Genomic DNA, 18157 nt, shown 5'->3' on the forward strand with positions numbered 1-18157 from the left:
ATAAATCAAATCCCAAAGATAGAAAAAGTAAGTCCAAAAGAAATTATGTCCCAATGGTTACCGCGTGTCCCCACCAACATTGCAATAATTTGTTATTAAATAATTACCAAGCAGATATTATACACATAATGAATGTTTATGAGTGCAATGGTGCGAATATGTTCATGAGTTGAAAGACGGAATGTTCTATTCAACGAGGCGGAGCCGAGTTGAATGGAACATTCCAGCTTTCAACGAGTGAACATATTCGCACCATTGCACGAATGAAAAACATTCATTATTTGTTTTATATAACATCCAAGTAGAACTTTGTCATTTTGATTGAAAGAAACAACTTTCAAAACAAACAATTTCAACTGTAGAAGCCGAATGCTAGTAATTTTACTATGCCTTCTTGCAGTAACACCTGCTGCGTTACCAAAGACACGCGCACGCAGTGATGTTTTTACTCAGCTTTTTCGTTCCATCCGAAAAGTACCATTGCACGCTGGCAGCGTGCCAGCGTGCAATGGTACTTTTCGGATGGAACGAAAAAGCACGGCGAGTGACTCAGCGTGCAATGGTACTTTTATTTGCTATCACGTGACGGACAATCCTCCAATCAAATGGCAAGGATCTGCTTGGGTGTTATATAAGAATGCATATTCATTTCAAAAGGGTTATTCTACCAAGCAAAATCATGATTTCAAGCTTGAAGGCCGTGCACACTATTGGTAATTACTCAAAATGATTATCATCATAAAACCTTTCTTGATTACAAGTAATGGGAAGAGGTTGATTGTAAAAAACATTGTGAGAAACAGCTCCCTCTGAAGTGATGTAGTTTTCGAGAAATCGGTAATTTTCAACGAATTTGATTTCGAGACCTCAAGTTTCGAACTTGAGGTCTCGAAATCAAGCATCAGAAACACACAAAATTTGTGTGACGGAGGGTGTTTTTTTTTTCATTATTATCTCGCAACTTCGACGATTGATTAAGCTACAATTTTCACAGGTTTGTTATTTTATGCATATGTTGAGATACACCAACTGTGAAGACTAGTCTTTGACAATTACCAATAATGTCCACTGTCTTTAATCAGTTTCATCAATTTGGGAAAATAAGACACTTCCTTGTTATATTAGACAGACAGACAGACAGACAGACTGACAAATGTAGCTATCACACGAGACTAGTTGTTTTTAAATTTATTCATGTTTATCAAATGTACTTTTTAAAATTTACATGTTAATATATTAAAATAGTAGACTATACTACAAATATTTTGATTTTTATAAAATACAAAACATCAATGATTCATGCTTTATACAATTCAATCCGATTCTGTCATTAAAGGCACTGGACACTATTGGTAATTAGTATTACTATATAAAAATAATTGTTAGCATAAAACCTACTTGGCAACGGCCAATGGAGAGCTGTTGATAATAATAAAACATTGTGAGAAATGGCTCCCTCTGAAGTAGCGTAGTTTTTGAGATGGAGGTAATTTCTCACTCAAATAATAAAAGACTTCAGCTGAGGCCTTTTATGATGAATGTGAAAGCACACAAAGTAGTGCAACAAGGACATTTTTCTTACATTATTCTCCTGCAAATTCGATGATAAATTGAGCAAAAATTATCACAGGTTTGACAATTACCAAATCGTGTCCAGTGCCTTAAACAAGGATTGTCAAACAAGTATCTGGAAGACAACAACAGGTGAAAATTAATGGGAAAACCTGAAACTCTTTACCAACCCTCTTTATAAATGTGATTGAACACTTACCCCAGATTCTTACACTGTGTCTGTCAACAAAGGAAGTGCATGAGCTCTTGAACTTTCACAAAAAATTAAGTTCCATCACAATGAATTAGACAAAAAGCTGAGAGAAAAGAGAGAAAAATTGCACAAGTTACCCGTTTGCTGAGTATGAGCAAAAAACCTCAAAGGAAAAGTAGGGAAATTCCCATCCAGCTCCAATTGTTTTAGGCAACCAAGTTGTTAACTTCATACATTGGCTGAGGTTTATTAAGTTGAATGAACTAAACAATTTTTTAGTGGTACAGGCAAGATTTGTTCAATTCATTTCAAGACAGCAATCACTTGAAAAGCAATCCTAAAAGGAGGGAACTTTTCAAGTAGGTTACACAGAGAGTACTGCTTTTGGGGGCTCTCCCAACTCCCTTCCCAAAAGTAGCACTTTTCAGCACTTTTCTTTCATAAATGAAGTACAAATATTTAAATACCAACATTTTACACCATTAAAGTCAAACATGGTTTCCAACCCACTAACCCATCATACTTTTTTTTATGACTGTGAAAATGTTGAAAACTTTGGACATGGTCTTATAATGACAAATAAGTTGAATGCCTTAATTTCTAAAATATCTGAAAATATCATTTCAAAAAAGTGGTCGTGTTTGTGGCAGAAAAATCCTGCTGAAACTCACAATCTGAGTAGAGGAGTTACCGAGGTAATGCTTCTCGGATTCAAATTTTTGGGGCACAAAAACTGATGTTTACATAACCACACTTTGGAAATGAAAAGTTTCTCAAAAATCTATATCCAGTCCAAAGTTGCTGTATGCTTCTATAGAACCAATAGTTCTGACTGGTGCATACCTTCCCTTTAAGACATCATCACTCTGGGACCCTCCAAAGTGTTCAAGTAGGTTGTTTAGAAAGTACTACTTTTGAGGGCATGGAATAAACTTTCATCCTTGGGGAAGAAAAGCGAGCCATCTAGTTTTTCAAATAAACAACATGTAACCTATATTGAAAAGAGTAAACACTTTGATTTATAGAAAACCTTGTCATTTGATTGGAGGATTGTTGGTCACGCGATTTTCATTATTTACACCATTTCACCCTATACATTAAGTTTGCATTTTGTTCTATTCAGCGTGCTTTTTTGTTCCAATGGAGAAAGTATATTCATTTGTTGAGAGACGGAACGTTCCATTCAACTTGGCCATGATGAATGAAAAATTCCATATATCAACTCATGAAAGTATTACCACCACTGCACAGGCTTATAAACACTCATTATTTGTATATTATACAACATCCTGGTAAACCTTTAATTTGAGATTAAAATATGAAGAATTAACAAAATGTACTTGAAGACTGTCTGGCATCCAATGAGATGGTATTTTGTACTGGTGTGCAAAAATAATGTTTTCTAACATGCAAAAGTTCAAATGGGGTGTGATTAATTTGCATAATTGATCAATGAATGTCACATGACCAAATATCCTCCAACCACATGACAAGGTTGTTTGTTATTAATAGTTTAAAGTCTGAATCCCTGGGGATGATCTCGAGCAAACGTCCGGCAATCGGTCACTCCCACGATGTACAGTCTTCATGCGAAAAACAAAACAAAAACATGGTAAGTTATGAACAAAAAGATAATTGTCCATACTGTATAGATAACTCTGCTTCTTATCTTTCTTGAATTTTTGTTTATTGTACTTAATGATTGCAATGTATCTGGACAAAAATAGACAATGTTCTGAGTTTCTTAATTGTTTAGGAAACAATCATAGTTTTGATGGTAGCAAAGGAAAAGTACATCATAGCTTCTTAACCACTTCACAAAGTTCTTTTTGGACCGGCTGCACCATGAAACTGGCACAACCAAAAGTCTTTCTTTCTGCAAAGAGGGTGAAACAACTGTTTAAAGTCGGTCTCTTTTATTTACCTTTCACTCTGTTGACTGATTCACCGCCAAAAGTCACGATAACGTAGTTATACACACAGGCATCACATCTGAAGAAACACCACATCTGAAGAAACACTCACAGCTGAAGATCAGTGCCTTTACTATATTGAACATAGTACAAAGACAAAAGAGCTATAGTCAGGAAACTTGTTATGCCACTTTTTTTTACCAAACCTACTACCGATGTTTTACAATGGATGTATTGAGAATTGATTGAATAATTAGGGGACATAACCTATTAGTGGAGATTTTTGTTGGGGGGAGGGCTGTACTTTAAAAAAAAAAAATCCAATTAGGCCTAGACATTGTTTATTACATCTCTGCATGAGTGAGTCTAAAAATAATATTATTGCAGTTTTTAATTAATTAAACAGGGGCTCCAGATCAAATTTAGGCCTCACTTTCAAATAGATTCATCGTTATAAGTACAATAGCTATTGTGCTTAATGGGGTTAAAGCTATTTATGCATTTATTAATTGCAGCATGTTTGTTCACAGTTTTAGTTTGAAAAAGGAAAAATTTACTGGAATGGGACTTGGACCAACGAACTATGGTCTAATGTAGCCGCGTTCTACCAAATAAGCTATCCAGCCCTCCATTTGAGAAACAGTATATGCAAATTTGGGAAGCAGCAGCCAGGGTATCAGTTTTCCTTGTGGTTTATTACTTGAAGTTTGATACAAGTACAAATCTTCACTTACGAACTTGCTGCTAATGAAACTCAAAAAGGAAGCTGTCCCTATCCTGCTCTAGGCCACCTAAGATGGTTCCAGGGCAGGGGGCAGTTCCTGAAGGCTCCTTCTTGTGGCTCTCCTTGGGCTCTTCCTTGGGGTTCTTTATGGGGGCTCTTCCTGGGGGCTCTTCCTGGGGGCTCTTCCTGGACGCTCTTTCTTGGGGCTCTTCCTGGGGCTCTCCTTGGGCTCTTCCTGTGGCACATGGGGTATAAATTCCACGAAAAAACTTAAACAAAAATGTTTACATTTAATTGTTATCTGAGTTAAGCACAATTTGTGAGTTTTACCTCAATTTCTGTGCATTTGCATTGTCCAACGTTTTCAGAGAAACAGTTTTGTACATTTGGGAAGCAGCAGCCAGGGGATTAGTTTTCCTTGTGGTTATTACTTGAAGTTTGATACAAGCACAAATCTTCACTTACGAACTTGCTGCTAATGGAACTCAAAAAGGAAGCTGTCCCTATCCTGCTCCAGGCCACCTAAGATGGTTCCAGGGCAGGGGGCAGTTCCTGGGGCTCTTCTTGGGGGCTCTTCTTGGGGGCTCTTCCTGGGGGCTTTTCCTGTGGCACATGGGGGTGTAAGTTCAACAACAAAAATTTAACAAAAATGATTACAATTAATTTTTCTCTGAGTTTTATGGATGGGCATTTTTATAAACACTAGAAGTTATTCATAGTTTTGGAACAAGTTGCCTTTTTAAGTTAACCAGTTAACTTTCCTCAATCCTATGCAGACTCAAGCACCTACACATTTTCATGATTAAAACATGAACTGTGCTGCTCAGGTTTGTGGATCAAATGAATTGTTTTCCTTTGACAGATGGTTGTTTATTGTAACAAGTAAGATTTTTACAGGTCAGCAACATGGAAAAAACTGTTTCATATAGCATGTATTCGATGTAGAAGAAATTGCTGTTAGAAGTCAGAATATGTCATGTGATGCACACACCCAGGGCAACATTATTTAAGCATTTTCCATGCACTATATTCCTATAATGGTGTGTGCTATAACTGGTCAATTATTAAAGTTTACACGTTATGTCAAATTGACACAAACCTGGGGTGCATTTTGGCGGTCATAACCAATAATTGTTTTGGTCTTTGGCCAGTGGCTAACCAATGGCCAATTCAACCACAACAGTCAATGGTTACGATCGCTAAAATGCACCCCAATCATCTACCATCTCGCTGCTGATGAAGCTCAAGTTAGAAGCTCATGCCATCCTCAGCATTCAAGATGTTTCCCAACTCCACTCATTCATCAAAAGTTTCATTCACCACATCCTATGCTCCGAGGGAACTCTTCAGTGGGAAAATGTTGCAGTTAACAGCACAGTGATGAACAATATCTGTTGGAGATAAAGAAACATACTCGCCTTCCCAAGACAACAATTAGTATTGCAAGGACAGATGTCAAATGAAATAATAAATGGATTGAAAACATACACAACTGAATGCCCCGCCCCACCCCCAATTGTGTTATTTTCCTTGCTTGCCCCTTTTCCAAATGAAAATGTCTGGTAATACACCGCTGTTTCATATAAAGACTTGTAAGCATATCAATAGTCTTTTCAGAATCAATTTGAAGGTTATTGAACATATCTTCATCTAGGAATGCTTTGCATATTATTTTATCACATGGCTAGAAAATTTCATTTCACTGTATTCAGTTGATCACACAACAAAGGCAACATGGCCATATTCCAAAAGGGTCTGTAGTCTGTAGGTTCAAATAGTTTTAAAAATAGTCACAATGACATGGCAGTAGAAGTTTCCTGAAAACAGATGCCAAAAATGCATACAATCACTACACACAATCACTGTCCACTTTACGATCACCAACACACACAATCACCATCCAGTTCTACTTAATTCCAATGCCAAAAGTTTTCAGTTACAACTACTGCCATGCTAAAGCAACTATCATTGGATCAAGTCAATCCATACTAAAGATTGTTACTGCAAACTTGAACAATATTGTTAATTATAAATCTATGTACAAGATAATAAGTTGAACATTGTACAAAGTATCATGATGTACAAACATATAAGTCGTACGTAAATAATAAGTCTGACATACGATTTAATAAGTCATACATATCAAACAAATCATATGTATGAAAATTAACCGTATGTATGAGATAATAAAAGATACGTACGAAATGATCAGTTGTACATAATACATGATAAATTGTACACAAGACATCAACCTTGTGTACATATAATAGGTAAATAACTTATATGTACGAGAAATGACTCGTACATATAAGTTTTCATTAAAAGTGTGTAATAGTTAGACAGCAAATAGCAGCTAACTAAAGAGTCATACGTCTGAGCAGTGAGACAGACGTATGAAATAATGAACAACAAATCATCTTGCACTGTGATTTCAGAGAAACTTAAGTTTTTCAAGTTTGCAGCAATAAGTAATTTGTAACAATTTGCTCTACTTTTTTTCTTAATACAGTCCCAAATGGCCACATTCACCTTTTGATATAGACTCTTTTGGTTGTAGTATAACTACTATCTGTTATCTTTTCTTAGATTGTCTTATGTCTAAAATCACTTTTTGGTTTAAGAAGAGAATGATATTGATTACAAGTCTTTGGTTTAGAATACCCAGTAAGGGAGCGAAAAGCTCACATTAGTGGTTCAAACCCAAAGGCAATGTAGATTTAAATAAATGAATTTGCCCTCATCGGATAAGCAAAATACAAACGTCTACATGCTGGTGCGTACCCAAGATTTGGGTTACAATGATGGTAAATGCATGGTATTTTGGCTGGTAACCTATTTTCACTAAGCAAGAGTTTTCCTTCGCTAAGCAAGAGTTTTCCTTCGCTAAGCAAGAGTTTTCCTTCGCTAAGCAAGAGTTTTACTGTGCTGAGCAAGTTTCTGTGCTTATGCTTGTTGAAATTGGGCCCTGCCCATTTTACTTATGGTAAGGCAAGGTTTCACTAAGCACCACTTCCTTGGGTAAGTCCTCAAAACCTCTCATGCCAAAGTGCTGCGGCATAATGAGGTATTGGTTAAATTAAAAACATATTCAAAAGAAAATATGTTTTCTTTCGCTTCTATTTTACCTTCAACAGCTGAATATTACATCCTTCTTAAGGCAGGTTTCACCAACATCAGGTTCACAGAGCACCACCTCGTTGAAAAAATGAAATCATCTCAGTTGCAGGTCTGCATCAAGTATAAAACTGCTGTAGAATAATAAAGTACTGTTAATGGGATTTTTAAATATTTCTTTCAATATGGCAATAGATGACCTTGTGCTGGTGAGAAAAGATTACATAAAGCCCCACAGGCAAAATTTGAGTACCATTTCTGCTCATCTTACCACCCCAGAAGTCCAGAAGACATTGCAATCTTTTGAGTCAATTACCATCGCAGGGAGCAATATCTGTAAGAGAAAAAAAAACATACTCGCCTTCCCAAGACAACTATTAGTAATTGAAAGGACAGATATAACAAATGAAAAAATAAATGGAATGAAAACATACACAACTGAATGCCCCACCACATCTTGCGTGTCACTTTTCTTGCGGACACTTAAAGAGGAAGAACGACGGAGAGTTCAGTTGCTGATTTTTGAGCCGGCATCTAAAGATGAAGATCTTAGATACTTAAGTTTCAATTGAAAGAAACACTTTTGAAGAAGACTGTCCGTAGCCCCTGAAGAAGATTTGTTTATCATTCCATCCCGTTCAGTAATCTGCATTTTAGCAAAAAAGACCAGTGCTACAACCTTGCACTGAAGAGTCAAACATTTAATGCAACAGACACTTAAAGAGGAGGAACGACGGAGACGTCAGTTGTTGATTTTTAAGACGGGCATCGAATGATGAAGAAACCGTGGGAAAAGTTGACCCATCAAACTTGTTGTCTCAAGACTGTTAATGTTTGAAGTAGATGAATGATGCACCCTTGAGATGTGATCCTACTGGAGATGCGATTTACTGAAGATGAGCTTCAAGTGATGGAGACATTGTTGAAATACACATTTGTTTTGGCTGATAAAGATGAAGACTTTTGATTGTTCCATCCTGTTTAAGTAATCTGCTTTTTAGCAAAAGAGGAACTCTTTGAAAATCAGTGCTATCGCCTTGCACCGAAGAGTGTCACCTCTATGCAACAGACACTTAAAGAGGAGGAACGACGGAGACATCAGTTGTTGATTTTTAAGATGGGCATCAAATGATGAAGAAACCGTGGGAAAAGTTGACCAATCAAACTTGTTGTCTCATGGTTGTTGGTGTTTGAAGTAGATGAATGTTGAACCCTGGAGATGCGGTTTACTAGAGATGTAATTTACTGAAACCGTGGGAAAAGTTGACCAATCAAACTTGTTGTCTCATGGTTGTTGGTGTTTGAAGTAGATGAATGTTGAACCCTGGAGATGCGGTTTACTAGAGATGTAATTTACTGAAACCGTGGGAAAAGTTGACCAATCAAACTTGTTGTCTCATGGTTGTTGGTGTTTGAAGTAGATGAATGTTGAACCCTGGAGATGCGGTTTACTAGAGATGTAATTTACTGAAACCGTGGGAAAAGTTGACCAATCAAACTTGTTGTCTCATGGTTGTTGGTGTTTGAAGTAGATGAATGTTGAACCCTGGAGATGCGGTTTACTAGAGATGTAATTTACTGAAACCGTGGGAAAAGTTGACCCATCAAACTTGTTGTCTCAAGATTGTTGATGTCTGAAGTAGAAGAATGATGCACCCTCGAGATGTGATCGTACTGGAGATGCGAATTTACTGAAGATGACCTTCAAGTGATGGAGACATTTTTGAAGAAGACATTTGGCCGATAAAGATGAAGACTTTTGATTGTTCCATTCTGTTAAGTAATCTGCCTTTTTAGCAAAAATGGAACTCTTTGAAAATCAGTGCTATCGCCATGCACTGAAGAGTGAAACCTCTATGCAACAGACACGAGGAGTAACAATGGAGACTTCAGTTGCTGATTTTTAAGATGGGCATCAAAAGATGAAGATCTTAGTTATAAGAAACACTTTTGAAGAAGACTGTCTGTAGCTCCTGAAGAAGATTTGTTTATTGTTCCATCCCGTTCAGTAACATGAATTTTAGCCAAAAAGAAACTCTTTGAAAACCAGTGCTACAACCTTGCACCGAAGAGTCAAACATCTATGCAACAGACACTTAAAGAGGAGCAACAGAGAGGCAGTTGTTGATTTTTAAGATATGCATCGAATGATGAAGAAATCGTGGGAAAAGTTGACCAATCAAACTTGTTGTCTCATCAAACTTGTTGTCGCATGGATGTTGGTGTTTGAAGTAGATGAATGATGCACCTTGGAGATGTGATTTACTGGAGATGCGATTTACTAAAGATGAGCTTCAACTGAAGGAGACATTTTTGAAGAAGACATTAGGCTGATAAAGATGAAGACTTTTGATTGTTACATCCGTTTCAGTAATCTGCATTTAAGCAAAAAAAGAAACTCTTAGAAAACCAGTGCTACAACCTTAAACCGAAGAGTCAAACATCTATGCAACAGACACTTAAAGAGAAGGAGCAACAGAGACGTCAGTTGTTGATTTTTAAGACGGGCATCGAATGATGAAGAAAACGTGGGAAAAGTTGACCAATCAAACTTGTTGTCTCATGGATGTTGGTGTTTGAAGTAGATGAATGATGCACCCTGGAGATGCGGTTTACTAGAGGATTTACTGAAGATGAGCTTCAATTGATGGAGACATTTTTGGAAGAACACATTTAGCCGATAAAGATGAAGACTTTTGATTGTTTCCACTTTTGATTGTGTGAATAGTTGACCCATCAAACTTGTTGTCTCAAGAATGTTGGTGTTTGAAGTATATGAACGATGCACCTTGGAGATGCGATTTACTGGAGATGCGATTTTCTCAAGATGAACTTCAAGTGATGGAGACATTTTTAAAGAAGACATTTGGCTGAAAAAAATGAAGATTTTGATTGTTCCATCCTGTTAAGTAATCTGCTTTTTAGCAAAAGAGGAACTCTTTGAAAATCAGTGCTATCGCCATGCACTGAAGAGTGCAACCTCTATGCAACAGACACTTAAAGAGGAGGAACGACGGAGACGTCAGTTGTTGATTTTTAAGACGGGCATTGAATGATGAAGAAATCGTGAGAATAGTTGACCCATCAAACTTGTTGTCTCAAGAATGTTGGTGTTTGAAGTAGATGAATGATGCACCCGGAAGATGTAGTTTACTAGAGATACGATTTACTAAAGATGAGCTTCAAGTGATGGAGAAATTTTTGAAGAAGACATTTGGCTGATGAAGTTGAAGGTTTTGATTGTTCCATCCTTTTTAGTAATCTGCTTGTTAGCAAAAGAGGAACTCTTTGAAAATAAGTGCTACCGCCACGCACTGAAGAGTGAAACCTCTATGCCACAGACACTTAAAGAGATGGACGACGGAGAGTTCAGTTGCTGATTTTTAATCTGGCATCAAAAGTTGAAGATCTTAGACACTTAGAGTTCATTTGAAAGAAACACTTTTGAAGAAGACTGTCCGCAGCCCCTGGAAGTAAAATTCTCAAAATGCTATTGTTATACATCGAGTTTACTGCCTTAGTTTACTGTATTGGTTCTGTAAATAGTTTTGCTATTTACTGAGAAGTCATTTTCTACATTATACACTTGAAAACTACAACAGTTTATAAACTTCACTTGTTCGGAAGTGACACTTTAAAGTTTGCACACATTTATGCAGTCTTGTATTGTAACTTTCCATCTTGAATTGAACAGCTCTGAACAATTACACACTTCTTTTTGATTTTTTTTTAGTGATGGAATAAACTTTCATCCTTGGGGAAGAAAAGCGAGCCATCTAGTTTTTCAAATAAACAACATGTAACCCATATTGAAAAGAGTAAACACTTTGATTTATAGAAAACCTTGTCATTTGATTTGAGGATTGTTGGTCACGCAGTTTTCATTATTTACACCATTTCACCCTATACATTAAGTTTGCATTTCGTTCTATTCAGCGTGAATTTTTGTTCCAATGGAGAAAATATATTCATTTGTTGAGACACGGAACGTTCCATTCAACTTGGCCATGATGAATGGAAAATTCCATATATCAAGTCATGAAAGTATTACCACCACTGCACAGGCTTATAAACACTCATTATTTGTATATTATACAACATCCTGGTAAACCTTTAATTTGAGATTAAAATATGAAGAATTAACAAAATGTACTTGAAGACTGTTCTGGCATCCAATGAGAGGGTATTTTGTACTGGCGTGTAAAAATAATGTTTTCTAACATGCAATAGTTTAAATTAGGTGCGATTAACTTGCATAGTTGATAAATGAATGTCACATGACCAAATATCCTCCAATCACATGACAAGGTTGTTTGTTATTAAAGTCTGAAAGGTCACGATAATGTAGTTACCACACCGGCGTCACATCTGAAGAAACACCACATCTGAAAAAACACTCACAGCTGAACACAAGTTCCCTTTACTGTAACGAACATAGAACAAAGACAAAATAGCTTTAGTCAGGAAACTTTTTATGCCACCTATTCAACAATAGCCACTGCCAATGTTTCACAATGGATATATTGAAAATTGGTTGAATAATACGGGGACATAACCTTTCGGTGGGGTTTTTTGTTGTGGGGGGGGGGGGGCCTGTACTTTTTAAAATATGCCAGTTAGACATTGTTTATTGTCTCTGCATCAGTGAGTCCAAAAATATTTTTATTGCAGTTGTTAATTAATTAAAGAGGGGCTCCAGATCAAATTTTGTTTTGTGATTAACTCAGTTTTAAATAGATTCCTCGTTATAAGAACAATAGCTATTGTGCTTTTAAGCGCGGTTAAAGCTATTTATTCATTTTCTAAATGCATCATGTTTTATAAAAAAAAATAGTTTGAAAAAAGAAAAATTGACTGGAGTGGGACTTGAAACAACGGACTATAGATTAGTGTACTGCTAATCTACCAACTAAGCTATCCAGCCCTCCATAATTTTCCATATCTCCGTTTGGGGGTGCCAATCACAGAAGCCATACAACCATTAACTGCCGTTGAGCCAAAGACCATACCTAGTTCACAATAAGCTGGGAAGCATCAGCAAGAGGGTCACTTAAGATGAAATGACGCATTTTTTTAATGTTAAATATCAAGTCATAAATCATAAGGGAAACTGACTGAGTAAAAACTAGGGTTTGAGTAAAGAAGAATTGACTGGTGCGAGACTTGAACCTACTACCTCCGGATCAACGTGCTGCCGTACTCTACCAACTGAGCTATCCAGCTCTATGTTGGCAGTCTCCCTAGTAGTCAATATCTTTATGTTAGGGGTGCCAGTCAGAAGCCATTTAACACCCAAGCTTTTGATACAACCTGGGAAGCAGCAGAGGGGATCAGTTTTCCTTGTGGTTTATTACTTGAATTTTCTTAAAAGTGCTAAGCTTCACTTACGGACTTGGTGCTAATGGAACTCAAAAAGGAAGCTGTCCCCTTCCTGCCTCAGGCCACCTCAGATGTTTCCGAGGGCAGGGGGGTCTTCCTGGGGGCACTACTCGGGGGCTCCTCGGACTCTTCCTCAGGCTCTTCCTTGGGGCTCTTCCTGGAGGCTCTACTTGGGGCTCTTCCTGGGGCTCCTCCTTTGGGGCTCTCCTTGGGGCTCTTCCTGTGGCACAAAAAAACTTAAACAAAAATGTTTCTATTTAATTATTCTCCAAGTTGGAAAGCAGCAGCAAGGGGATCAGTTTTCTTTGTGGTTTATTACTTGAAGTTTGATAAAATACAAATCTTCACTTACGAACTTGCTGCTAATGGAACTCAAAAAGGAAGCTGTCCCTATCCTGCTCCAGGCCACCCAAGATGGTTCTAGGGCAGGGGGGCAGTTCCTGGGCAGTTCCTGGGGCTCTTCCTTGGGGCTCTTCCTTGGAGCTCTTCCTTGGGGCTCTTCCAGGGGCGCTTCCTTGGGGCTCTTCCTTGGGGCTCTTCCTTGGCTCGTCCTTGGGGCTCTTCCTTGGGGCTCTTCCTTGGGGCTCTTCTATGTGGCTCTTCCTTGGGGCTCTTTCTTGGGGCTCTTCCTTGTGGCTCTTCCTTGGGGCTCTTCCTTGGGGCTGTTCCTGTGGCACATGGGGGTATAAGTTCAACCAACAAAACTAAACAAAAATGTTTACATTCAATTATTCTCTGAGTTAAGCACAATTTGTAAGTTTTGCCTCAAATTTTGCTATAATAGATTATAGTGTGCATTTTCATTGTCCATTGTCCAACGTTTTCAGAGAAACAGTTTATGCAAATTTGTGAAGCAGCAGCCAGGACATCAGTTTTCCTTGTGGTTTGTTTAATACTTGAAGTTTGATACAAGTGCAAATCTTCACTTACGAACTTGCTGCTAATGGAACTCAAAAAGGAAGCTGTCCCTATCCTGCTCGAGGCCACCTAAGATGGTTCCAGGGCAGGGGGGCAGTTCCTGGGGTACTTCCTGTGGCACTTCTTGGGCTCTCCTTGTGGCTCTTCCTGGGGTGCTCTTCCTGGGGGCTCTTCCTTGTGGCTCTTCCTGGGGGCTCTTCCTTGTGGCTCTCCCTGGGGCTCTTCCTGTAGCACATGCGGTGTAAGTTCAACCAAAAAAACTTAAACAAAAATGTTTACATTGAATTATTCTCTGAGTTCTATGGATGGGCATTTTTATAAACACTAGAAGTCATTCATAGTTTTGGAACAAATTGCCGTTTTTAGTTGAACCAGTTAACTTTCTTCAATCCTATGCAGTTAGTTAGTCAAACACCTACACATTTTCATGATTAAAACATGAACTGTGCAGCTCAGGTTTGTGGATCAAATGAACATTAATTTTTCCTTTCCATTAGTGTAGCATGACAGGTGATTGTTCATTGTAACAAGTTGCCTTTTTACAGGTCAGCAACATGGAAAAAACTGTTTCATATAGCATGTATTCGATGTAGAAAAAATTGCTGTTAGAGGTCAGAATATGTCGTGTGATGCACACACCCAGGGCAACATTATTAGAGCGTTTTCCATGCACTATGTTCCTATGATGGTGTGTGCTAGCTGATCAATTATTAAAGTTTACAAGTTATGTCAAATTGACACAAACCTGGGGTGCATTTTGGTGGTCACAACCAATAATTGTTTTGGTGTTTGGCCAGTGGTTAATCAATGGCCAATTAAACCTGAACAGTCAATGATTACGATCGCTAAAATGCACCCATTTGTCATGCCATCCTCAGCATTCAAGATGTTTCCAAACTCCACTCATTCATCAAAGAGACCTCCCTCATCAGTCAATTTCATTCACGATCTACCTCCGAGGGAGCTCTTCAGTGGGAAGACGTTGCAATCTTTGAGTCTTACCATCACAGGGAGCAATATCTGTAGGAGAAAAAGAAACATACTCGCCTTCCCAAGACAACTATTAGTAATTGCAAGGACAGAAGTACCAAATGTTACCTTATCTCTTACCAATATTGAACTCTAGAAAACAATGAAGTGTCTTGCACTAGTAAGACGAATCTGCTAAAAAAAAGGTGGACAGATGTTGCTTATCTTATTTCTCACAGAAGGTAGGCACGGTTCATGTGCCCGCAAATTGTACCTCTTAATGATTTGCTTTTTTATATTAGCATTTTCCTTGCTTGCCCTCTCTCCAAATGAAAATGTCTGGTAATACACAACTGTTTCATGTAAAGACTTGTAAGCATATCAATACTCTTTTTAGAATCAATTTGAAGATTATTGAACATCTCTTCATGTAGGAATGCTTTGCATGCTATTTTATCACATGGCTAAAAAAGTTGCATTTCACTGTATTCAGTTGATCACACAACAAAGGCAACATGGCCATATTCCAAAAAGGGTCTGTAGTCTACATTGGTTCAAATAGTTTTAAAAATAGTCACAATGACATGGCAGTAGAAGTTTCCTGAAAACAGGTGACCAAAATGCATACAATCACTACACACAATCACTGTCCACTTTACGATCACCAACACACCATCACCATCCAGTTACAACTACTGCCATGCTAAAGCAAATATCTTATATCATTGGATAAAGTCAATTTATACTGAAAATTGTTGCTGCATTTAACTTGAATATTATTGTTAATTATAAATCTATGTACAAGATAATAAGTTGAACATTGTACAAAGTATCATGATGTACACACATATAAGTCGTACGTAAATAATAAGTCTGACATACGATTTAATAAGTCATACATATCAAATAAATCATATGTATGAAAATTAATCGTATGTGTGAGATAATAAATGATACGTACGAAATGATCAGTTGTACATGATACAAGATAAATTGTACACAAGACATCAAACTTGTGTACATATAATAGGTAAACAACTTATATGTACGAGAAATGACTCGTACATATAAGTTTTCATTAAAAGTGTGTAATAGTTAGACAGCAAATAGCAGCTAACTAAAGAGTCATACGTCTGAGCAGTGAGACAGACGTATGAAATAATGAACAACCAATCATCTTGCACTGTGATTTCAGAGAAACTTACGTTTTTCAAGTTTGCAGCAATAAGTAGTTTGTAAGAATTTGCTCTACTTTTTTTCTTAATACAGTCCCAAATGGCCACCTTCACCTTTTGATATAGACACTTTTGGTTGTAGTATAACTACTATCTGTTATCTTTTCTTAGATTGTCTTATGTCTAAAATCACTTTTTTGGTTTAAGAAGAGAATGATATTGATTACAAGTCTTTGGTCTAGAATACCCAGTAAGGGAGCGAAAAGCTCACATTAGTGGTTCAAACCCAAAGGCAATGTAGATTTAAATGAATGAATTTGCCCTCATCGGATAAGCAAAATACAAACGTCTACATGCTGGTGCGTACCCAAGATTTGGGTTACAATGATGGTAAATGCATGGTATTTTGGCTGGTAACCTATTTTCACTAAGCAAGAGTTTTCCTTAGCTAAGCAAGAGTTTTCCTTCGCTAAGCAAGAGTTTTCCTTCGCTAAGCAAGAGTTTTCCTTCGCTAAGCAAGAGTTTTCCTTCGCTAAGCAAGAGTTTTACTGTGCTGAGCAAGTTTCTGTGCTTATGCTTGTTGAAATTGGGCCCTGCCCATTTTACTTATGGTAAGGCAAGGTTTCACTAAGCACCACTTCCTTGGGTAAGTCCTCAAAACCTCTCATGCCAAAGTGCTGCGGCATAATGAGGTATTGGTTAAATTAAAAACATATTCAAAAGAAAATATGTTTTCTTTCGCTTCTATTTTACCTTCAACAGCTGAATATTACATCCTTCTTAAGGCAGGTTTCACCAACATCAGGTTCACAGAGCACCACCTCGTTGAAAAAATGAAATCATCTCAGTTGCAGGTCTGCATCAAGTATAAAACTGCTGTAGAATAATAAAGTACTGTTAATGGGATTTTTAAATATTTCTTTCAATATGGCAATAGATGACCTTGTGCTGGTGAGAAAAGATTACATAAAGCCCCACAGGCAAAATTTGAGTACCATTTCTGCTCATCTTACCACCCCAGAAGTCCAGAAGACATTGCAATCTTTTGAGTCAATTACCATCGCAGGGAGCAATATCTGTAAGAGAAAAAAAAACATACTCGCCTTCCCATGACAACTATTAGTAATTGAAAGGACAGAAGTAACAAATGAAAAAATAAATGGAATGAAAACATACACAACTGAATGCCCCACCACATCTTGCGTGTCACTTTTCTTGCGGACACTTAAAGAGGAAGAACGACGGAGAGTTCAGTTGCTGATTTTTGAGCCGGCATCTAAAGATGAAGATCTTAGATACTTAAGTTTCAATTGAAAGAAACACTTTTGAAGAAGACTGTCCGTAGCCCCTGAAGAAGATTTGTTTATCATTCCATCCCGTTCAGTAATCTGCATTTTAACAAAAAAGACCAGTGCTACAACCTTGCACTGAAGAGTCAAACATTTAATGCAACAGACACTTAAAGAGGAGGAACGACGGAGAGGTCAGTTGTTGATTTTTAAGACTGGCATCGAATGATGAAGATCTTAGGTAGGCCTACCATGGGAAAAGTTGACCCACCAAACTTGTTGTCTCAAGAGTGTTGGTGTTTGAAGCAGATGAATGGAACACCCTGGAGATGCGATTTACTGAAGATGAACTCCAAGTGATGAAGACTGTTTTAAAGAAGACATTTGGCCGACAGAGATGAAGACTTTTGATTGTTCCATCCTTTCTAGTAATCTTCTTTTTAGCAAAAGAGTAACCCTTTGAAAACCTCTGCTACAACCTTGCACCAAAGAGTCAAACATCTATGCAACAGACACTTAAAGAGGAGGAACGATGGAGACTTAAGTTGCTGATTTTTAAGAAGGGCATCCAAAGATGAAGATCTTAGTTGAGAGAAACACTTTTGAAGAAGACTGTCCGCAGCACCTGAAGAAGATTTGTTGATTGTTCCATCCCGCTCAGTAATCTGTTTTTTTTTTTGCAAAAAAGAAACTCTTTGAAAACCAGTGCTACAACCTTAAACCGAAGAGTCAAACATCTATGCAACAGACACTTAAAGAGAAGGAGCAACAGAGACGTCAGTTGTTGATTTTTAAGACGGGCATCGAATGATGAAGAAACCGTGGGAAAAGTTGATCAATCAAACTTGTTGTCTCATGGATGTTGGTGTTTGAAGTAGATGAATGATGCACCCTGGAGATGCGGTTTACTA

At 37.6% G+C, this 18157-nt stretch overlaps 1 protein-coding gene and 1 long non-coding RNA gene across 2 annotated transcripts; both read right to left on the reverse strand.

Annotated features, from left to right (window-relative positions):
• Positions 1–3695: 3695 nt before the first annotated feature.
• On the reverse strand, positions 3696–6045 carry LOC117297606. The gene is made up of 4 exons (XR_004519903.1): positions 5626–6045; positions 4868–5005; positions 4413–4637; positions 3696–3811 (listed from the first exon to the last, which is right to left on the reverse strand). It is a non-coding gene; the product is annotated as an uncharacterized LOC117297606 (long non-coding RNA).
• A 6907-nt stretch (positions 6046–12952) lies between these two features.
• Positions 12953–14049, reverse strand: LOC117295641 (uncharacterized protein DKFZp434B061-like). The gene is made up of 3 exons (XM_033778384.1): positions 13873–14049; positions 13268–13563; positions 12953–13115 (listed from the first exon to the last, which is right to left on the reverse strand). Exons 1-3 carry the CDS (start codon positions 14047–14049, stop codon positions 12953–12955), a joined length of 636 nt encoding a protein of 211 aa, XP_033634275.1.
• Positions 14050–18157: the final 4108 nt, after the last annotated feature.

This window comes from Asterias rubens, chromosome 1 (genome assembly GCF_902459465.1).
Source record: "Asterias rubens chromosome 1, eAstRub1.3, whole genome shotgun sequence".
Lineage (NCBI taxonomy): Eukaryota > Metazoa > Echinodermata > Asteroidea > Forcipulatida > Asteriidae > Asterias > Asterias rubens.

Excerpts from the sequence above, each read along its gene's own strand:
- LOC117295641 (XM_033778384.1), bottom strand. The coding sequence starts at position 14,049 with ATGTGCTACAGGAAGAGCCCCAGGGAGAGCCACAAGGAAGAGCCCCCA. Across the intron at positions 13,564-13,872 it reads ACCATCTTAGGTGGCCTCGA|GAACAGCCCCAAGGAAGAGC; the intron begins GCAGGATAGGGA and ends CATGTGCCACAG. Across the intron at positions 13,116-13,267 it reads AGGGACAGCTTCCTTTTTGA|GAAGAGCCCCAAGGAGAGCC; the intron begins GTTCCATTAGCA and ends TTTGTGCCACAG.